We start from the raw sequence: 22,500 nt of genomic DNA, 5'->3' as shown, positions 1-22,500 counted from the left end.
AACAGTGTTTGCAGCTGCGCCACCTACAGGCCGAGGTCAAACAGGTGTGTGTTTGTGTGTTTGAGTGTGTGTGTGTGTGTGTGTGTGAGGCAGTATGTGTTTGTTTCACCATTAGTGAATCATACTGCATACTGCACCTCATTTCACACCTGGTCTGTTTTGCTGATGGATTAGTTCCTATGTTCGTGTTTTATGGCAAAGTTGGCAGTGTTTGAAACTCAATGCTGTCTGAGCCTCTAACTGGCGCCATTAAGTCTAAGTGTAACTGCCAGCTGACGGTTTTGTTCACTGGCAGCTCATAAACCCCCCCCCCCCTCACACACACACACACACACACACACACACACACACTCTCTCATATTGCATGAATTGCAGTTTGCAATCCTGCATGGCACAGACCTCATTCAGTTCACAAAGCATGGTTCTCCCTGTGTCCTTAAGTATTAGCCAAGAAGACGCTACTGAAGAGACATGAGTTTTGGAATCAGGTCTAGGCTATGTATTTTTTTTATGTATTTTTTATGTATGTCATAAAATAGTATGCACGTACGCACGTGTGTACGATTGGCCAATATCTTGTACGATTTGGCCAAGAGTAAGCATGTATAACTTAAATAAGAGTGGCCCAACGATCAAACCTTGGGGGACACCGCAAGTCATTCGCACTTACTGTAATTCCTACCATGCATGTACAAACCCACTTCTCTAGGGTTCTTCGTTGAGAACGTTATGGTCTAGGGCAGGGGTACTCAACTGGCGGACCGCGGTCCGGATCCGGACCCGAACGCAGTCCTGTCCGGACCCAATCACATTCCTGATTAACTGGATACGGACCAAAACAAAACCGTAACATTTATTTCAGGGCTATTGAAAAAACACTCCGTCACGAGTGTTACGTTTGCCACCCCCGCTCAACAACTTACGTTCGCCACCCCCGGGCTACAAGCCTGGTTGACGCTTCGCGAGCGGCGCGAGGGTCCGCGCGGCGAAAATGACGTAATCGCTGTGGCTCCGCGTGTGCGCGAGTGCCTCGCGCGCTGTCGGTTCGCGAGGTCGTGCACCTCTCGAATTTTGTAACTTCGCGCGCGCCGCGCTTCAGCGCAATGAACAAAGTCACGTTTTCAGGGTTCATACACCTTTACAAGGTGGAATTCAAGCACTTGTACGTCACTTTCAAGGTCCATTTCAATATTTCCCAGCATGTTAAACATTAAATATTTATACATATATTTATATTTATACATATAATATTTCCCAGCATGTTAAGTTAAATATTTATACATATACTCGAAATAATTCGCTTTTTATCACATTATTTAATGGTTGTTTATTTTAAAAACGCCCAATCTTCACGTCTTCACATTCTCATGTTTCGTCCTGGAATTACAAGAGGCTCGTATTTGTTAACCTAATACAAGAGAACTATTCAGTCAGACAGATATTTGTTGTGAAACCAAGTAGTTACAATTTCAAGCATTTTAAAGTACTTTAACCTAAATTCCAGCACTTTTCAAACCTGAAACACATAGCAACATTAAAATTGGTCAGGTAAATGTTCATTCCCCTGTTTTGAGGGGTGTTTCTACCACATATCGTTTCGGACAAAACACCACAACCCCCCCCCCCCCCCCCCCCCCCCCGGACCTCAGGTCACAGGTATCTGCCAAAATTGGACCGCGGACAAATTTAGTTGAGTACGCCTGGTCTAGGGTATCAAAACCTGCACGGAAATTGATCAGCAGTAAAAGTGATACCTTCGCAGAGTCCGTATTTAAACTAATGTTGTTAATTACCTTAATAAGAGCAGCTTCAGCACTATGAGTAGGCCAAAATAATAACTGAAATTTGTCTAGATAGCTGTTTGAGGATATAAAAGCAATGAATTGCTTGGAAATTATTTTACGAACGGTGGATTTGAAAATGAGACTGTAAATACTTAACACAGTTGCTTTCAGATTTTTTCAGGTTTTGTAGAAGCTTCAACACTGCACTTTTAGTGAGTTAGATAAAATGTCTGATAAGCAGGAGGTGTTTACTGTCTGAACCGTGATGGCTGGTATTGTGTGAAGTACATTCTTTAATAAGGTACGGCATCAAGGCTACAAGAAGACAGTTTAAAGTGACCACTGTGTTATTTAAATGTCATCGATAGCACTAAACTGGGACATTTCATTGATAACTTTACGTGGTGATGGAGAAGTTGCATGCTGCTTGGTGGATAAAGACACACTAACGGTCTGATACTGAGATCTTTAGTGCTAAAAAGGATGCAAACCTCACATCGCAAATAGTATTTTGCTGTTCTTAAGAACAATTGCAATTGTCCTTACAAAATGGTTAGAATCAGTGGAAATAAAAGATAACAAGTCTATAGATACATCAATAAAAATCTGCATTGGACTTTGGAGACCTGGAGATCATTAGTAATAATATTTTTGGCATCCCTTTCAGAACTGCACAGAGATACTCACCAGCTGTAAAGTAACCAAATGATTATTTTGCGTTGGAAGGAACCATGAAACTGAGCAGCTGAACCGCCTCCTTTCTGGGCGGCCTGGGAGAGTTTAGAGCTTGGCAGTCCGGTTGTGGCACTACATTCATTTAACCATGTTTCAGTTAAAAGTATAAAATCAAGCCCACGGGCTACAGTAAAATCATTAATGAAATGAGATTTCTTTGTGATTGCCCTAATGTTGAGAAGAGCTAACTTAGTAACGTGTGCTTGTCTCCAAAAGCTGTGGCTCGTGTCTTAAATACTGCAGGTTGGACATTAAAGTATCTGACATGTATAAAACTGTTTGTTTCTGATAAGCACAGGAATGGGAGATATTACAGGCATCCTGGTTCTTTTAAAAGAGTGTATAGGTGAATATCAGTCCAGTTCACTATCTGAGAATGGGGTGTCTTCTTCCAGGGTAGCAGGTGATGGTGGGTAGGCTCCTGTTGTGGTGGGGTTGGGGGAGTGAAGCTGTTGTGGTGGGGTTGGGGGGAGTGAAGCTGTTGTGGTGGGGTTGGGGGAGTGAAGCTGTTGTTCCGGTGATTTCTTTGAGCTAATGGAGGAGCTTGACGCTTCCTAGGTGAAGGTCTGGGTGATGGAAGTGGACATGAGGCAGTAGATGAGGGTGGAGGAGGCAGTAGATGAGGGTGGAGGAGGCAGTAGATGAGGGTGGAGGAGGAGATGATTTGGGCTGACTGACAGAGAAAGTGACAGCCTTGTCCCATCCGATACCACTGTTGCTGGGATGTTTGGGTAGGTTGAAGGGTGGAGTGGAAATGGAGGACAGGTCTGCAGCTCCGTCAGGTCGTCCACAGTGTGGAGAAGATTCTGTGGTTCTGGTGTGCCAAGATCTGCTGAAGCAGGGCAGTTTTTGTATGTCTGTGCCAATGCTACACCACTAATGGGGGGGGTGGATAAATTGCACACAGAGAAAATGAAGTCGTCTGTCAGAGTTTTGGCACTCCTTGTGTTTGTGTGCAGTCCATCTCGAGTAAGGAATACGCTTGTCCCCCAAAACAGGTCAAAGCTGTCAATAAGGTTCAGACTGTTTGGTCTACAGCTTTTGTGTAGCCAAGTGTTTAATCCAATAAGCCATGAGAGTATATTTTTGCTCTGTGCACTGATAAACGTTTGAACTCTGAACTTGCTAATTGTGTTGAAGAGGTTATTAAACTCCCCTTTTTTTAAAACTCCTTCCTGCTTTCTTGTGTAATTCTTAGTGAAATCCACAATAATCCGCCTCACGGTCGGGTAGCCAGACGCCACCGTTGGCTGCTTTTCATTTAACTCAGAGACTGTGATGTGTGGCTGACATCGAACTATGAGTTTCTGATATTTCACACCACTGATATGTTCCTGCTGCGTCCACAGGCCGGTTTAGTTACTCTTCTAGTGTTAATTTCTTTGCCTTTGCAAGGATCCACATTGAGGCTTTGTGGTGGTTCAAATCTGTTCTGTTCAGTGATCTTGTTCGGCTCTGCAGTGGAGCAGCAGGGTTAGCTTTAGCATTAGCACTGGTAGTAGAAGAGTGGGTGATGCTAGTGTGGGTGGAAGACAAGACTACAGAATTGCATGCAGGGTTCGAGTTGAACGCAGGGTTTGGCTATTACCCGGATCCACTGCTCATGTCTGTCGTCTGTATTCTCGGTAGACACAGGCTGTGTGTCTCTCTCCCCGCTCCACTGAGCCCAACACTGAACCCTGATGCTCCCCACACAGCACAGGAATGGCAGCTCTTAAACTCAGATAACAAACACCAAAAACTCATTTCCAGTACTGTCATTTTCTGTAGAAGACAGAACCATTTTGACAGCATGTGTGTTATGAAACCTGGGGACCTGTTTTCCAATCTCTTTCTTTTGATATCCAGCGTTTCCTATTCCTGGATCTGTAGCAGCAACCTTAAAAATACAAAAATCACAAAGAAAATGGCCACATTTGTCTTTGCAGCTCTTCTGACGTGTGTGTAAAATAATGAGCTCAGACACTGTAGCTTGAAAAATGACTTCAGAAAATAGAGGAAAAATCTGAGCTAAGCAAGGAAGTGTCTGAACAGCAAGGAAGCAGAACAGGACACAATCCCAGTACACCATTACAGGACATAATCCCAGTACACCATTACAGGACACAATCCCAGTACACCATTACAGGACATAATCCCAGTACACCATTACAGGACATAATCCCAGTACATCATTACAGGACATAATCCAAGAACACTTACAGGACACAATCCCAGTACATCATTACAGGACATAATCCAAGAACACTTACAGGACACAATCCCAGTACACCATTACAGGACATAATCCCAGTACATCATTACAGGTCATAATCCCAGTACATCATTACAGGACATAATCCAAGAACACTTACAGGACACAATCCCAGTACATCATTACAGGACATAATCCAAGAACACTTACAGGACACAATCCCAGTACATCATTACAGGACATAATCCAAGAACACTTACAGGACACAATCCCAGTACATCATTACAGGACATAATCCAAGAACACTTACAGGACACAATCCCAGTACATCATTACAGGACATAATCCAAGAACACTTACAGGACACAATCCCAGTACATCATTACAGGACATATTCCCAGTACACTATTACAGGACACAATCCCTGTACATCATTACAAGACACATTCCCAGTACACCAGTTGCAGACATGTGGAGCACACAGCAAAGGGAACATAGTGTGTGAACTGCCCAGAGTTTGGTGTTCAACAGTGTTGAATATTTTGTAAATGGGAACTACCACTGGGGTGAAAGCGCCCCCTGGAGACGAGAGGGGACATGTAAGGTTGGGTAGGTAGGCAGAGCATTATTTAACTACAGCAAGACATGAGTCAGTGGAAATAGCTCACAGAGATGGCAATACAGTTGTTTGTGTGCTGATGGGGTGCGTCTTCGTGTAATGAGTGTCTCCTTGTGTCCAGGTGCTCGGCTGGATCCGTAACGGTGAGTCCATGCTTACGGCCAGCATGGTGAACGCCGGCTCTCTGTCGGAAGCAGAGCAACTCCAGAGGGAGCACGAGCAGTTTCAGCTTGCGATCGAGGTAACAGCTCCGATCTCCACCCACTCGTACATACCACAGCGCACTGGACCCGCCCCTATCCACATTAGTCTGAGATCTGCTTCAGGAGGAGACTCTCTCTCCTAGTCTCCTAGTGGCCGGACTTTCATTATAGAATCATGAAGCTCAATGAGGGTTGAGAAGCGTGTGTGCTGTGAGTGCTGCCACCTGGTGGTTTCCTTGATGCATTACAATAAGTTTTAATTAGGCTTGGTTGTGATTTATATTTTTCTGCATGAAGTCTCACAGTTGAATATGGTTGCATGATATAGTGGCCCCCACCCCAACACCCCAAACAAAAGGAACGTTGGCACTTCAACTTTCTACTGCTCCATCACCCAATACAGAGAAAGGCAGTTTAATTCAGTAAATTGCCACGTATAATTTTAATGACCACCTCCAGCTAAATGCGGCTTGTTGGAATCAGTTAATGCATTTGAGGAGATTAAGAGAAGCTTTTGAGTGTTGGCCAGAGCTGTCTGTCTGCCAGCCGAACTCTCCGCCAACCCAGGCTCAAACACTGCTGCACCGCCACATCCATTTTGAAATGAAAATCAATGCACTCGTCTGTTCGTTACTTGCAATCCTGCGCTACGTCCAAAAACAGCTGCTTGCCCTCTAACCCCCTCTAACCCCCTCCAAACACACCCCCTTTACTTTAGTTGTACTATGCCAAAGAGGCAGGAAGACAGGATAGACTCAGAAGGGTGTGGTGTGTAGGTCTCAGGAGGGTGTGGTGTGTAGGACTCAGAAGGGTGTGGTGTAGGACTCAGAAGGGTGTGGTGTAGGACTCAGTAGGGTGTGGTGTAGGACTCAGTAGGGTGTGGTGTAGGTCTCAGAAGGGTGTGGTGTAGGTCTCAGTAGGGTGTGGTGTAGGTCTCAGAAGGGTGTGGTGTAGGTCTCAGTAGGGTGTGGTGTAGGACTCAGAAGGGTGTGGTGTAGGACTCAGAAGGGTGTGGTGTAGGTCTCAGAAGGGTGTGGTGTAGGTCTCAGTAGGGTGTGGTGTAGGACTCAGAAGGGTGTGGTGTAGGACTCAGAAGGGTGTGGTGTAGGTCTCAGAAGGGTGTGGTGTAGGACTCAGAAGGGTGTGGTGTAGGACTCAGAAGGGTGTGGTGTAGGACTCAGAAGGGTGTGGTGTAGGTCTCAGAAGGATGTGGTGTAGGACTCAGAAGGGTGTGGTGTAGGTCTCAGAAGGGTGTGGTGTAGGACTCAGAAGGGTGTGGTGTAGGTCTCAGAAGGGTGTGGTGTAGGACTCAGAAGGGTGTGGTGTAGGACTCAGAAGGGTGTGGTGTAGGACTCAGTAGGGTGTGGTGTAGGACTCAGAAGGGTGTGGTGTGTAGGTCTCAGAAGGGTGTAGTGTGTAGGACTCAGAAGGGTGTGGTGTAGGTCTCAGAAGGGTGTGGTGTAGGACTCAGAAGGGTGTGGTGTAGGACTCAGAAGGGTGTGGTGTAGGACTCAGTAGGGTGTGGTGTAGGACTCAGAAGGGTGTGGTGTGTAGGTCTCAGAAGGGTGTAGTGTGTAGGACTCAGTAGGGTGTGGTGTAGGACTCAGAAGGGTGTGGTGTAGGACTCAGAAGGGTGTGGTGTAGGACTCAGAAGGGTGTGGTGTGTAGGTCTCAGAAGGGTGTGGTGTGTAGGACTCAGTAGGGTGTGGTGTAGGACTCAGAAGGGTGTGGTGTGTAGGACTCAGTAGGGTGTGGTGTAGGACTCAGAAGGGTGTGGTGTAGGACTCAGAAGGGTGTGGTGTAGGACTCAGAAGGGTGTGGTGTGTAGGACTCAGTAGGGTGTGGTGTAGGACTCAGAAGGGTGTGGTGTAGGACTCAGAAGGGTGTGGTGTAGGACTCAGAAGGGTGTGGTGTAGGACTCAGAAGGGTGTGGTGTAGGTCTCAGAAGGGTGTGGTGTGTAGGTCTCAGAAGGGTGTGGTGTGTAGGTCTCAGAAGGGTGTAGTGTGTAGGACTCAGAAGGGTGTGGTGTAGGACTCAGAAGGGTGTGGTGTAGGACTCAGAAGGGTGTGGTGTGTAGAACTCAGAAGGGTGTGGTGTGTAGGTCTCAGAAGGGTGTGGTGTGTAGGACTCAGTAGGGTGTGGTGTAGGACTCAGAAGGGTGTGGTGTGTAGGTCTCAGGAGGGTGTGGTGTAGGACTCAGAAGGGTGTGGTGTAGGACTCAGGAGGGTGTGGTGTAGGACTCAGTAGGGTGTGGTGTAGGACTCAGTAGGGTGTGGTGTAGGACTCAGAAGGGTGTGGTGTGTAGGACTCAGAAGGGTGTGGTGTGTAGGACTCAGAAGGGTGTGGTGTAGGACTTTGCCGGGTTAAAGTTGCCACATTTTCCTGATTGGCTGTCCCATTCGCAAGATGAGGCTTTCTGTGTCGTACGACTGACGAAGGGCTTGTGGTGCTGAATTCTTAACTTCAGCAGTCTGCCTTCAGTACAGCGGCGCTCTCTGTGATTGAGTTGGCCTTGCAGAGGACATTTCACAGATTGTGCTTTTAATTGCCTCACTCAAGGACAGTGCAGCGTGGAGCGAGCGGACCCCACAGTGATCCGAACCGCCAGCACCGTTCAGACAGTGGCAGTGGGGTTCTGGGATATTACTGTGATGTTATAAAAACAATACGTAATGTTAAAAATAATACCCTGAACTGGAATCCCTGAGACCGATCAGATTATATCATATGGTGATTATTGACCATGCTATAGTCTTTTTTCACAAACATACGCTTAGCATGGTGAAAGCCAACATCGTTAATGTATTGTTCCAGGTAGGGACGTTAATAAACTGTGTAGCTAATACAGTTGCCTGATTGTGACGTCATTCATTGTGACATCGTCTGTGTTCCTCACTAACCCCGCCCCCTGCCACACCCACCCATCCCTACGCCGCCAGTCTCTGCTCCACGCGGACTCCCTACAGCGGACTCACCAGAGCGCCCTGCAGCTACAGCAGCGGGCGGAGGTGATGTTGCAGGCGGGTCACTACGACCCGGACGCGGTGCGGGCCTGCGCGGAGACCGTGGCGCTACACTGGCAGACCCTCATGCTGAAGATGGAAGACCGGCTCAAGCTGGTCAACGCCTCTGTGGCCTTCTACAAGACGTCTGAGCAGGTGGGTGGCAGGGCGCCTGGAGGCCGCATCGCCCTCTGGTGGAGCGGAGGGGGGACTGCAGGTGCACAAGCAAGTGCGATGGTGACGTTTCTTTTGTGGATTTTGCCATCGTTGTTGTGCCCACAGTGTTTATGATGGGCGTGTGTTTGCATGCGTAACTATGTGTGTGTGTGTGTGTGTGTGTGTGTGTGTGTGTGTGTGTGTGTGTGTGTGTGTGTGTGATGTACTCAGGTGTGTAACGTACTGGAGAGTTTAGAGCAGGAGTACCGGAGGGATGAGGACTGGTGTGGAGGGCATGACAAGCTCGGCTCAGCGTCTGATACGGACCACGTGGTTCCGCTCATCAGCAAACACCTGGAGCAGAAAGAGGCCTTCCTCAAGGTTAACCACACACACACACACACACACACATGCACACACACACATACAAAAGACTTTGCCAACACCTTTGGTGTTTAAAATTACTCTTGATCGTGAAATGTTGTGTGTGTGTGTGTGTGTGTGTGTGTTTGCGTGCAGGCCTGTACCCTAGCCCGACGAAATGCCGAGGTCTTTCTGAAGTACATTCACCGCAACAATGTGAGCATGTCAGGGGTCAGCAGTCACAACCGGGCACCTGAAACACAGGTCAAAGGTCAGTTGGTGAAACTCTCCAGAAGAGTGTCCTTCAGTGTATTAAAATACATTTAATGTATTTTGAGGTGTGTTTTGTGTGTGTGTGTGTGTGTGTGTGTGTGCGTGCTCATGTGTGTATATCGGTGGGTGTTTGTGTGGTGAAAGCCATTCTTAGCGAGCTCCTTCAGAGAGAGAATCGGGTCCTACATTTCTGGACACAGAAGAAAAGACGTTTGGACCAGTGCCAACAGTACGTGCTGTTTGAGCGCCATGTTAAACAGGTGAGTGACGGGCCATTCTGCCTGCCTCACAGGACTGAAGGGGATAATCTGATTAGCAACGGCTTTTAAGTGTGTAAAGAGCTTGACCTCACTAATAACTAGTTGAAGGAAAGCCTGATTTTACATAAGCCTAAGACACTGAATGGTGGAAACGTTACACAAGCACATGAAAGTACAAGTAAAGAAGGAGATGTGTAAATAATCATCTCTCCCACTCTCTCTCTCTCTCTCCCTCTCTCTCCCTCCCTCTCTCTCTCTCTCTCTCTCTCTCTCTCCCTCCCTCCCACTCTCTCTCTCTCTCCTTCTCTCTCCCTCCCTCTCTCTCTCCCTTTCTCTCTCCCTCCCTCTCCCTCCCTCTCTCTCTCTCCCCCTCTCCCCCTCCCTCTCCCCCCTCTCTCCCTCTCTCTCTCTCTCCCTCTCAGGCGTTAGACTGGCTGCAGGAGACTGGGGAGCAGTATTTGTCCACACACACATCTCCAGGCGAGACCACAGAGAGAACGCAGTTGCTGCTCAGGGAGTACGAGAGCTTCCGTGTCTCTGCCAAGGTACTGCTGCAGTCACTCGAGCAGAACCCTTCACTGGCACTGGTGGACGTTGCTAGGAAACCCATCCACAGCACCAGTGTATCCCACCACTGAAATGATGGGATTTCCTGCGTGCTGATTGGTTGCGGTTGGTGCGGTTCATATTTACTCAAGGAATGTACAGCACAGATACGAGGGACAGTAAAGTGACCACAACAGTCTGGACACTTCAGAGCCTTGCTGCAACATTATCATATAACCAACATGTTAACTGGAAAAAAAAGTGAAGTTATTAGAAAACTAGACTGAATATGATCCGTGAGGTACACGGTGAACACACTGACCTGGGTGTTAATGACCTGGGTGTTAATGAGCTACTGCGACCCACTTTGAGGGTTTCTGGTCTAACGTCTTGCCACGTTCGGCCCCAGCAAACGCAGGAGAAGGTGAAGCTGTTGATCCAGCTGGCTGGCAGCCTGGTGGAGAAGGGCCATGGTCACGTGAGCGAGCTGAAGAGGTGGGTCTCCACGGTGGACCGCCGGTACCCGCGACTTCTCCCTACGCATGGGCCAGTACCCGCTCCAGCTTAGACCGGGCTCTGGGGCTGTGCTCCGAGGTGAGGAGGTGACCTTCTCGCTCATTTTATTCACCTCACCTTCACATCACATCACATCGTGTTAAGAACCTCTAAATGTGTCCGGACACGGTTTTCTCGTTATGTGTGGTTATCTTTGAACATTTGATTTGATTAACTGTATTCATTCGAATTGTCTTCACTAGGTTTCAGTGTTAATTTGTTTAATGTATTTACTAGTTAGTTGCATTATGGAGCTCTGAGCGATTGAAGCTCCCATAAACAGTTTGAACATGCTGTGTCTGACAGGACAGCAAAGATCTGGAGCTTGACATCATCCCAGCCAGTCTGACGCACACAGACCCAGAGGTCAACCTCAACGACCCCAACCACGAAGTCAACGAAGAGAAGAAGAAATCTGCCCGAAAGAAAGAGTGAGTGGAAGAGACAAAAACAGGACCATGATGAAATACACTGACCAAGAACCTGCACGCGCTCAGTCTGGCTCGATATCCCACAATCCCTAGCGGCTTGTTTTCCTGGATGAAGCCGTCTCCCTTAGATCAATATTTCAGGGCGCGGGCTCCTCTTTGGATTTCAGCGAAGCCTCTTCTCCCCTCACAGGTACATCATGGCTGAGCTGCTGCAGACAGAGAGAGCGTACGTGAGGGATCTTCAGGAGTGCTTGGAGGTTGGTCGTACAGGTTCTTTTGCAGACCTCCCCGAACGTCCAGCTCCATGAAGTTGGAGCGTGAAATCTTCATTCAAAGAAAGTGGTCGATTTACAGCATTAACATTTTACCCATTCGTCAGACGCTCTTAATCCACAGCAACTTATAGTTTCGAGCATCAGGGGTGAAGTTAATGTTTGGAGTCTTTCCCGAGGATTCTTATTGGTAGAGCACAGAGCAGTTACCTGGATGGGTTTGAAACCTAGTTGTTGAGACCACTAGAGCAGAAGGATTCATAAGTAAAGTCTGATGAGAAACATGCCGTCTGATTACTATTACAGAATCTGGGAAACGTGAGTGGTTCCATTGTCTGATTACTGTTACAGTATCTGGTCAGTTTGTTTGAGTGGTTCCATGGTCTGATTACTATTGCAGTATCTGGTCCTTATGTTTGAGTGCCTCCATCATGGTCTGTTGTTGTCAGTGGCCATGTGGCCAGCCGTGGCACAAGCAGTGAGTCAGTCGCAACTGTCACCATGCCAACATGAGCCTTCACGCTCCATGGAAACATGGTCCAGTGGTCCTTCAAGCTCTGGGCGGAGTTTAAACAGATGCTCTTCATTGGAAGTAGTAGTTTTTTAAGGTCGTGGTCTTCCCTCCCCCTCTCACTCTCTCTCTTTCTCTCTCTCCTCTCTTTCTCTCTCTCCCTCTATCTCTCCTGGGTCTCCCTAGACCTTCTTGTGGGAGATGACCAGTGGGATGGACGAGGTTCCTCAGGGCATCGCCAACAAGGAACACGTCGTCTTTGGGAATATTCAGGAGATCTACGATTTCCATAACAAGTACGTCTCTCGTCGTTCACGGCCGTGCGGACTGACGTAGCAGCTCCTACAGTCTTGATATGCCACTCTGCGGTGAGCAGGGACACGTTCATTTATGTGGTTGTATTTTCCAGTGTTTTTCTAAAAGAGCTGGAGAACTATGAGCAGCTCCCGGAGGACGTGGGCCACTGTTTTGTCACATGGGTAAGAGGCTAAATGTTGTCTAAATCTAAATGTTGTGATCATTTCTACTTATAATACCCTGTCTGCCCCCATTCTAATAGCCATTATGTTCTGGTCTGGTAAAAACACAAGAGCGGCTGCACTCTCTGCCCAGCTCCTGTTAGTCAGACCACAGTGCTGCTTCACCTTGACCACAATTATTATTAAACATTTTCATTCTTAACAAAGAACATTTGGATTGCAAAGTTTGTTATAATTAAAGTAGATTTTGGAAATCCTCTTGCCTTGTTTCACAGGCTGATAAGTTCCACATGTATGTCACCTACTGCAAAAACAAGCCGGACTCCAGCCAGCTGATCCAGGGTCAGGCGGGCCGGTTCTTCGACGTGAGTGCCGTGTCTCCCTCTCCTGTCTGTGCTTAGAGGAAGGCTCGCTTCACTATGGCACACACACAGCTAGGGGGCAGCAGTGAGCCGTCTGTAAGCCTTGTGCGGACTACGTCCTGAACTTCGATCGGCTACTCCAGCTGTTTTGCTTTAGTGCTGACCTTTTCCAGAACAGTGCTGTGTGTGCTTTCTTCATATGCACTTAATTGAAGCAAACGTTTATTACCTTAAACTGTTAATGCGTCTAAAGATGTTTCCTGTAAAGCAGAAGAATATTGGTTAAAATACACAAAAATCTCAAAACATCATTTAAAACGTAATTTTAAAGGTCTAATTTTATTGCTGGTGTCTGGAATGTTATTATTGTGCAGGAGATCCAGCGGAGACACGGTCTGGTCAACTCCATCTCCTCCTACCTCATCAAACCTGTGCAGCGTATCACCAAGTATCAGCTGCTGCTCAAGGTAGGGGGGGAGGAGGGGCTGAGGGTGGGCGCCAGGCGCCCTGAACAGGGAGAGGCGTGTCTAGGGTGTGAGAGGCGTGTCTGAGGGGGTGGGGAGATGATGAGAGGCGTGTCTGGGGGTGGAGAGATGATGAGAGGCGTGTCTAGGGGTGGAGAGATTGTCAGAGGCATGTCTAGGGGTGGGGAGATGAGGAGAGGCATGTCTGGGGGGTGGAGAGATGAGGAGAGGCGTGTCTGGGGGTGGAGAGATGGTGAGAGGCGTGTCTGGGGGTGGAGAGATGGTGAGAGGCGTGTCTGGGGGTGGGGAGATGAGGAGAGGCATGTCTGGGGGGTGGAGAGATGAGGAGAGGCGTGTCTGGGGGTGGAGGGATGGTGAGAGGCGTGTCTAGGGGCGGGCAGATGGGGTGAGACGTGTCTGGGGGTGGAGAGATGGTGAGAGGCGTGTCTGGGGGTGGAGAGATGGTGAGAGGCGTGTCTGGGGGGTGGGGAGATGAGGAGAGGCATGTCTGGGGGGTGGAGAGATGAGGAGAGGCGTGTCGGGGGTGGAGGGATGGTGAGAGGCGTGTCTAGGGGGTGGGCAGATGGGGTGAGACGTGTCTGGGGGTGGAGAGATGGTGAGAGGCGTGTCTGGGGGATGGAGAGATGGTGAGAGGCGTGTCTGGGGGTGGGGAGATGAGGAGAGGCGTGTCTGGGGGTGGGGAGATGAGGAGAGGCGTGTCTGGGGGTGGGGAGATGAGGAGAGGCGTGTCTGGGGGTGGGGAGATGGTGAGAGGCATGTCTGGGGGGTGGAGAGATGGTGAGAGGCGTGTCTGGGGGTGGGGAGATGAGGAGAGGCGTGTCTGGGGGTGGGGAGATGAGGAGAGGCGTGTCTGGGGGTGGGGAGATGGTGAGAGGCGTGTCTGGGGGAATTTCCCAAGGCTTCTGTGGGCTTGTAACAGCGTCTGTCGTGTGTGTTGGCAGGAGTTGCTGACGTGCTGTGAAGAGGGTAAAGGGGAGATTAAGGAAGGTCTGGAGGTGATGCTGAGTGTGCCCAAGCGTGCCAACGATGCCATGCACGTGAGCATGCTGGAAGGTGAGTGATGATCTTGAACAGCACACGCGCCACAGCACGCGCGACACAGCACACGCGCCACAGCACACGCGCCACAGCACACGTGACACAGCACTCGCACCACATTCTTTTACACACGTGACACATCACACGCGCCACATTCTTTTACACACGTGACACAGCACACACGTGCCACAGCACACGTGACACAGCACACGTGACACAGCACACGTGACACAGCACACGCGCGCCACAGCACACGTGACACAGCACGCATGCCACAGCACACGTGACACAGCACTCGCGCCACATTCTTTTACACATGTGACACAGCACACACGCGCCACAGCACACGTGACACAGCACACGTGACACAGCACACATGCGCCACAGCACACGTGACACAGCACTCGCGCCACATTCTTTTACACACGTGACACATCACACGCGCCACATTCTTTTACACACGTGACACAGCACACACGCGCCACAGCACACGTGACACAGCACACGTGACACAGCACACGCGCGCCACAACACACACGCGCCACAGCACACGTGACACAGCACACACGCGCCACAGCACACGTGACACAGCACACGTGACACAGCACACGCGCGCCACAGCACACGTGACACAGCACGCATGCCACAGCACACGTGACACAGCACTCGCGCCACATTCTTTTACACATGTGACACAGCACACACGCGCCACAGCACACGTGACACAGCACACGTGACACAGCACACATGCGCCACAGCACACGTGACACAGCACTCGCGCCACATTCTTTTACACACGTGACACATCACACGCGCCACATTCTTTTACACACGTGACACAGCACACACGCGCCACAGCACACGTGACACAGCACACGTGACACAGCACACGCGCGCCACAACACACACGCGCCACAGCACACACGTGCCACAGCACACGTGACACAGCACACGTGACACAGCACACGTGACACAGCACACGCGCGCCACAGCACACGTGACACAGCACGCATGCCACAGCACACGTGACACAGCACTCGCGCCACATTCTTTTACACATGTGACACAGCACACACGCGCCACAGCACACGTGACACAGCACACGTGACACAGCACACATGCGCCACAGCACACGTGACACAGCACTCGCGCCACATTCTTTTACACACGTGACACATCACACGCGCCACATTCTTTTACACACGTGACACAGCACACACGCGCCACAGCACACGTGACACAGCACACGTGCCACATTCTTTTACACACGTGACACAGCACACACGCACCACAGCACACGTGACACAGCACACGTGACACAGCACACACGCGACACAGCACACGTGACACAGCACGCACGCCACAGCACACGTGACACAGCACTCGCGCCACATTCTTTTACACACGTGACACATCACACGCGCCACATTCTTTTACACACGTGACACAGCACACACGCGCCACAGCACACGTGACACAGCACACGTGACACAGCACACGCGCGCCACAACACACACGCGCCACAGCACACGTGACACAGCACACACGCGCCACAGCACACGTGACACAGCACACGTGACACAGCACACACGCGCCACAGCACACGTGACACTTTCAATTCTACCTTTTACCTAGTCTGATTGTGTGAATTATGTGTGACTTGTGTATTTGTGTGTTAACGGGCCGCCCAATGGAGGATGGGTTCCCTTTTGAGTCTTGGTTCTCCCGAGGTTTCTTCCTATTCCCCACCATCATAGGGAGTTTTTCCTCGCCACTGTCGCCTTTGGCTTGCTCATTAGGGTTCTGGACCCATAGTATTGTTAACCTTGTAAATCCTGTAAAGCTGCTTTGCGACAACTTGAGTTGTTAAAAGCGCTATACAAATAAACTTTGACTTGACTTGACTTGACACACGTGACACAGCACACGTGACACAGCACACGTGACACAGCACACGTGCCACAGCACACGCGCCGCAGCACACGTGACACAGCACACGTGACACAGCACACGCGCCTCATCATACTCCGAGTCTGCGGAGTCCTACTGGTGCCCAACGTCTTCCTCTGGGTGTTCTAGGTTTTGATGAGAACCTGGCGGTCCAGGGTGAGCTGATCCTGCAGGACACGTTCCAGGTGTGGGATCCCAAATCGCTGATCCGCAAGGGCCGGGACCGCCACCTCTTCCTCTTCGAGATCTCCCTCGTCTTCAGCAAAGAGATGAAGGACTCGTCGGGTCGCACGAAATACGTCTACAAGAGCAAGCTGCTGGTAGGGGCCCGTTCACCCCGGTGATAAACGTCCCGCGTCACGCACGGCGGACATACTAGTGCTGCTGTTTACCGTGTTTGTGCACTAATGACTTCATCAGATAATGAGGGTGCTTCAAAGCAAAGCAAATCAAATGATGGCCAGTTGAATTGGTGTGTGAAGTACGTGTTATTTAAATCCCAGGGGCCCAGGCACGGCAGCAGACTAGTGGGGGTATTAGAGCAGGCTGTGTGATCGGCTGGAAGTCTTTACTAACGGCCCAGATGAAGTGATGTGCCACTTACATGAACTCTGTGCCTGTTCTGCTGTGGTCCACGGCCTCCGTACTGCAACGCCACCTCTGTAAACACTGCTGTATTTCACAGACTTCAGAACTGGGCGTGACGGAACACATAGAGGGTGACCCGTGTAAATTCGCCCTATGGGCCGGACGCACCCCGACCTCGGACAGCAAGACCATACTCAAGGTGAAACCTCCACCCGTCTCGATGCATAGCCCGTGCACGTGCACTCTTCCCACGTGCACTCTTCCCACGTGCACAACCCCCACCATGTGACAGAGTGGTGTGCACGGCCCACAGGCGTCCAGCATGGAGGTGAAGCAGGAGTGGATCCGAAACATCCGGGAGGTGATCCAGGAGAGGACGGTGCACCTGAAGGGGGCGCTAAAGGAGCCGATCCACGTGCCCAAACCACCGTCCAGGCAACGCAGCATCAGCAAGAGGTGCTCACCTTTCACCTTTGACCTCATACCCCCCTCCTTCCCCTTGTAACTGCACCCCCCCCCCCCCCAAACCCCTAATCACTTCTCTGTCTCTCCTTGGAAAATAAAATCTCATTTGGTTCAAATATGTGGCAGCGTATGTCAACACTAAGGCAACGTTGACGTGTTGTCTTGTTTGTGTTGTCTTGTTGACGTGTTTGTGTTGTCTTGTTCTCGTGTTTTGTCACTGTCTAGGGAAACCACAGAGGACGCAGACAGTCAGGGGGACGCCAGCAGCCAGCCAGACACCATCTCCATCGCCTCCCGCACCTCCCAAAACACAGTGGACAGTGACAAGGTAAGACTACGGTCTTCAGGGACTACATTACCCATCAGCCCTCATCTCTGTGACCTATTTCCCATGCATCCCCTACTCATATGTGAATGTACACTGGACCTCCAACACAACGTTACAGACAGCTGTGTTTCATATGATGTCTGTTAGGCTTGAAAGTGTGTGTGCACGTGTGTGTGTGTGTGTGTGTGTGTGTGTGTGTGTGTGTGTGCGCAGTGGAACGGCTACTCCCCGTGGAAAATCTGAACACGTCATCTGTCATAGCAGCATTTGTGTGTGTGTGTGTGTGTGTGTGTGTGTGTGTGCACGTGTGTGTGTGTGAGTGTGTGTGTGTGTGAGAGAGACAGCATAGACATTGTCAGGGTGTGTCTATACTCCAGACCTTCAAATAAACACTGCTTTATCCGGTCTACACTTCCTTAAATTTTTATATTTTATTCCTGTTTACAAATGTTTAAGTGTAAAAAATTGGATCCTTACTTCTCTTGGCCCATCTTAAAATAGAGCACATTTATGATGTCCCTACACAAAATTTCAGTGTAAGCATATTCCTTTCAAGTTTAGTCTCTGGCAGTATATATTTTGTGGTTTGTGTAATTGTGATATGTACATGCTCCATTGTGAGGGTTGCTGTTAGTCCCCTGGTATAGAAAAACATTCCCCTATATGAAAACATTCTCCAATATTTGAAAAGTGTGTGAATCATGTTTGTCCCTCTTGGCCACGCCTCTGCGTTTGACCCTCTTGGCCACGCCTCTGCGTTTGACCCTCTTGGCCACGCCTCTGCGTTTGACCCTCTTGGCCACGCCTCTGCGTTTGACCCTCTTGGCCATGCCTCTGCATTTGACCCTCTTGGCCACGCCTCCACATTTGACCCTCTTGGCCACGCTTCTTCGTTTGACCCTCTTGGCCACGCCTCTTCGTTTGACCCTCTTGGCCACGCCTCTTCGTTTGACCCTCTTGGTCAAATCTTCGTATTTCCTCACACTTGTTTATCATCGTCTGGTTTTGTTTGGAGTATGCCACACAACCTCTGAGGCCCCGCCCTGTCTACTCTCAGCGTGCCACTGGGAGAGACACTGACCTGAGGTCAGTCTTGTGGTGCTGGTCTCATAGTGACTGCAAAATGACTGCTTTGAAACCCCTGGCTGTAGGTCAGGTTGTTCCAGTGAGCTTTCACTGTTTAATTACAGTCATAGATTATTTCAGTATTTTTTCTCTTTCTGAGTCTTTAGCTCTGTTCTGTCTCTTTTTTCTGTCTTGTTCTCTAAATCTCTTTTTCTTTTATATGGTTTTGTCATCTTTTACTTCATATGATATTCATTTTATTTCATTATTAACTCTTGCTCATGACTCTTGCTAATATTTCTTGTATCTTGATCACAGTTTTTAAAAAAGTGTTTAAATATTATGTATCTTTCTACCTTTCTCTCTCTACTTCTCTCTCTCCCTTCCTCCCTTCTCTCTGTCTCTTTCTCCAATCCTCTGTTGAGCTCTCTGCATCTATGGAGTCACTCTTACCCAGAGCACCTGTGTGAACTCTGGTGTTGTGCTGGGTTGTGATCTTGGCACACACGTCTGTTGTGTGGGTGACTGTGTAGACACCAGGCAGCAGCACTAGGAATAAAACCAACCACAACCAGGAAAGCACAAACAGCACTGACACGTAATATGCCTATTAGACTTGAAGGTGTGTGTGTGTGTGTGTGTGTGTGTGTGTGTGTGTGTGTGTGTGTGTGTGTGTGTGTGTGTGTGTGTGTTTCAGTTCGCTCTGTGGTTGTCTGAAACTACACTTGTCGTCTGTAGGAACTGGACTCTGCTCATTTATGTGTTCATGTGTTACTTTGTTTGTTTTCCAAAACCTCTTTTATGTCCAGTTTATGTACTTTTATATCAGTGGGTGTGTTTGTGTGTGTGTGTGTGTGTGTGTGTGTGTGTGTGTGTGTGTGTGTGTGTGTGTGTGTGTGTGTGTGTGTGTGTGTGTGTGTGTGCGTGTGTGTGTGTGTGTGTGTGTGTGTGTGTACTCTGGTTCTCCAAAAGCAACCCACACACCCACATATGTTATATGACTTCCTCATGTGATTGAGTAACATCTCCATGCCGAAGTCACCAGATTTATCCCAACCTGCCTCTCCCTCTCCCTCTCTCTCTCCCTCTACTTCTCACTCCCTCTCTCTCTCCTTCTCCCTCTCTTTCTCCATCTACCTCTCACTCCCTCTCTCTCTCCTTCTCCCTCTCTCTCTCCCTCTCCCTCCCTCTCTCCCTCTACCTCTCACTCCCTCTCTCTCTCCTTCTCCCTCTCTCTCTCCCTCTCTCTCTCCCTCTACTTCTCACTCCCTCTCTCTCTCCTTCTCCCTCTCTCTCTCCCTCTACCTCTCACTCCCTCTCTCTCTCCTTCTCCCTCTCTCTCTCCCTCCCTCTCCCTCTCTCTCTACCTCTCACTCCCTCTCTCTCTCCTTCTCCCTCTTTCTCTACCTCTCCCTCTCTCTCTCCCTCTACCTCTCTCTCTCCTTCTCCCTCTTTCTCTACCTCTCCCTTTCTCTCTTCCTCTCCCTCCCTCCCTCTCCCTTTCTCTACCTCTCCCTTTGTCTCTCCCTCCCTCCCTCCCTCTCTCCTTCTCCCTCTTTCTCTACCTCTCCCTTTCTCCCCCCTCTCTCCCTCTCTCTCCTTCTTTCTCTTTTTCTACCTCTCCCTTTCTCTCCTTCTCTCCCTCCCTTTCCCTCTCCCTCTCTCTCAAGTCAGTTTATTTCTTTTTCTCATCTCAGTTTGTTATTTTCAGTTCTCCCTTTCTTTCACCCTCTCTCTCTCATCCCCCTCTCTTTCTCTGTCTGTACCCCTCCCCCCTCTATTTATCTGTTTCCCGCTGAATCAGGCAGGGCTGGGTAAACCTCAGACCTCAGCCAGTCTGTCTTTAGTTGTGGAAATATAACCAGTGTGCCATTGGCCTGGTAGCATGTAGCCACCCACTACCAGATTACCCAGTACATACATTTGAGCAGGGGATTGGCCAGAGTCTCTTGCTGACAGGCAGCCAATCAGAGGGGGTGATATTTGACCAGTCTCAGACTGAATGTATGAGAGATATTGACGGTATCATGCCCAAGTGGATGAACTTCAGACAGTCCAAGGGAGCCAGACGTGTGAGTAAAAGTGACTTTTTAAGACCTTTTCTTAAGACTTTAAGATCTTATCTTTGTTGACTTTTACAGAGGTGCTGCAGGTGATTAGTAGTGTTACTGTTCCTGTATTTACACTAGATCTGTCAGTTGTGCTCTGGTTGTGTTGTAATGCTGGACTGGATCGTCGCCCTGTTCCTTTAGGACATAAGTGTTGGTTGTAATACAGCCGTCTGCACCTGTACGTTAGGTCAGTTCAGCAGGATGTTACACTGACAGGAATCCCTTAGCAAGTCCTCACCTTTACACAGTGTCACCTTTACACAGTGTCACCTTTACACAGTGTCACCTTTACACAGTTACACCTGTCTGTCTGTGTTTGGTTTTTAGGTCTCATAATTGTACTTTTCAAATGACACATTTGGGGAGTGAACTGTGTGGGATTTAAGAACACTTTTTTAAGACCACAGATATGAGATGAACTGTGTAGAGAAGCTGAAAATATTAGTGTATGTCAGCATTCTGGGGATGGTGTGGTCTGTATGTTTTTAGGGAGGAGTCCCTATATCAATCTTTCTTCGTCCTGTGTTAGTGTGTGTGTGTGTGTGTGTGTGTGTGTGTGTGTGTGTGTGTGTGTGTGTGTGTGTGTGTGTGTGTGTGTGTGTGTTACCTTTCTATGTAAGAGTGCAGTTCAGGAGTGCACCTCTCACCTCTCATCATGCTTGATGGACCGGTGTTATAATACATGGATTATTATTAAGTATTTAGTTCTCAATGTTGGTTTTTCACATTTACATGCATACTTACACTGCATAGCTGTGTGTGTGTGTGCGTGTGTGCATGTGTGTGTGTGTGTGTGTGTGTGTGTGTGTGTGTGTGTGTGTGTGTGTGTGTGGAATCACACTAAGCATGATCTCACTCTTGGAGCGAGTATTCTCCCTCAAGTTCAGGAGGGAGTGGCAGTTTTAGCCCTGTTCCCAGTGTTTGGTCAGTCTGATTTACCCACAAGTCCCAAACCTTTCCATCTGATAACTTAATCACTATACAAATAGCACATTACACAAACGCACAGGTCAAGAAAGCCAAGTAGGCACCAGCAGATGGTGTAGATGGTGTAGTTGGAGTAGATGGTGTAGGTGACGTTCTTAACTTGACAGATGAAACCTTACGTGTGAGTTTGTGGTTCCTGCGGTAGAGTCTGTGAGCGTGGAGGCCGTGTGCCACTTCACATCCGCTCTGTGTGGCACATCACGCCCCATATGCCGGGAATTCCTGGCCAGCTGTGGAAAATCAGCACAGGGGTTGCCCCTCCTCTTCCTCCTCTTCCTCCTCCTCATGGTGGAGTCTTCCTCCAGTGCAGGCTTTGCTAGTATTTTGTGGAAATTCACCATAAATCACAAACTCTCATTCCTCATCCAGAGAGTTTTCTACAGCCGATTAGTGGTGGCAGATGTTGAACATGTGCCCGCACACACATACACACACACACACACACACACACACGCCAGAAAAAGAAGACACACCCATGAACTGTATCTACTCCCTACATATATAAAAATTCCTTTGTGAAAGTGTATGAGGAGTCTCCTGTTGATGGAACAGTGTAGGACCAGCTGTGATTTAGCCCTGCGAGGTTGAACCTGACGCCTCGGCCAGGCGAACACCCCCCCCCCCCACCACCCAACCCCCACCCCCCAACCCCCACCCCACCCCAACCGCTGGGACTTCATATGTAGCCTAACGGGAAGCAGCTCTCTGTCACGTGGGCGATGGGGCCTGGGCCGTTA

General features: G+C 49.3%; 1 protein-coding gene across 1 annotated transcript in view; it reads left to right on the top strand.

Moving 5' to 3' along the window:
- The window catches only part of kalrnb (kalirin RhoGEF kinase b), a 70,175-nt gene that overhangs the window by 29,115 nt on the left and 18,560 nt on the right, over positions 1 to 22,500 (top strand). The window contains 21 exon segments of the mRNA XM_077015665.1: positions 1 to 44; positions 5,454 to 5,573; positions 8,476 to 8,694; positions 8,926 to 9,075; positions 9,214 to 9,328; positions 9,475 to 9,590; positions 10,013 to 10,135; positions 10,546 to 10,659; positions 10,661 to 10,690; positions 10,692 to 10,730; positions 10,998 to 11,122; positions 11,313 to 11,379; positions 12,092 to 12,201; positions 12,315 to 12,384; positions 12,660 to 12,749; positions 13,121 to 13,213; positions 14,173 to 14,284; positions 16,349 to 16,539; positions 16,905 to 17,006; positions 17,121 to 17,263; positions 17,498 to 17,600. The exon segment at positions 1 to 44 is cut by the window's left edge and continues 123 nt beyond it. Of these exon segments, the coding sequence (XP_076871780.1) occupies positions 1 to 44; positions 5,454 to 5,573; positions 8,476 to 8,694; positions 8,926 to 9,075; positions 9,214 to 9,328; positions 9,475 to 9,590; positions 10,013 to 10,135; positions 10,546 to 10,659; positions 10,661 to 10,690; positions 10,692 to 10,730; positions 10,998 to 11,122; positions 11,313 to 11,379; positions 12,092 to 12,201; positions 12,315 to 12,384; positions 12,660 to 12,749; positions 13,121 to 13,213; positions 14,173 to 14,284; positions 16,349 to 16,539; positions 16,905 to 17,006; positions 17,121 to 17,263; positions 17,498 to 17,600 (2,276 nt within the window).

The sequence above is a fragment of the Brachyhypopomus gauderio genome, chromosome 8 (genome assembly GCF_052324685.1).
Source record: "Brachyhypopomus gauderio isolate BG-103 chromosome 8, BGAUD_0.2, whole genome shotgun sequence".
In the NCBI taxonomy this organism is placed as follows: domain Eukaryota; kingdom Metazoa; phylum Chordata; class Actinopteri; order Gymnotiformes; family Hypopomidae; genus Brachyhypopomus; species Brachyhypopomus gauderio.
Note: the sequence above shows the minus strand (reverse complement) of the source record. Positions and strands in the feature narration are given on the sequence as shown.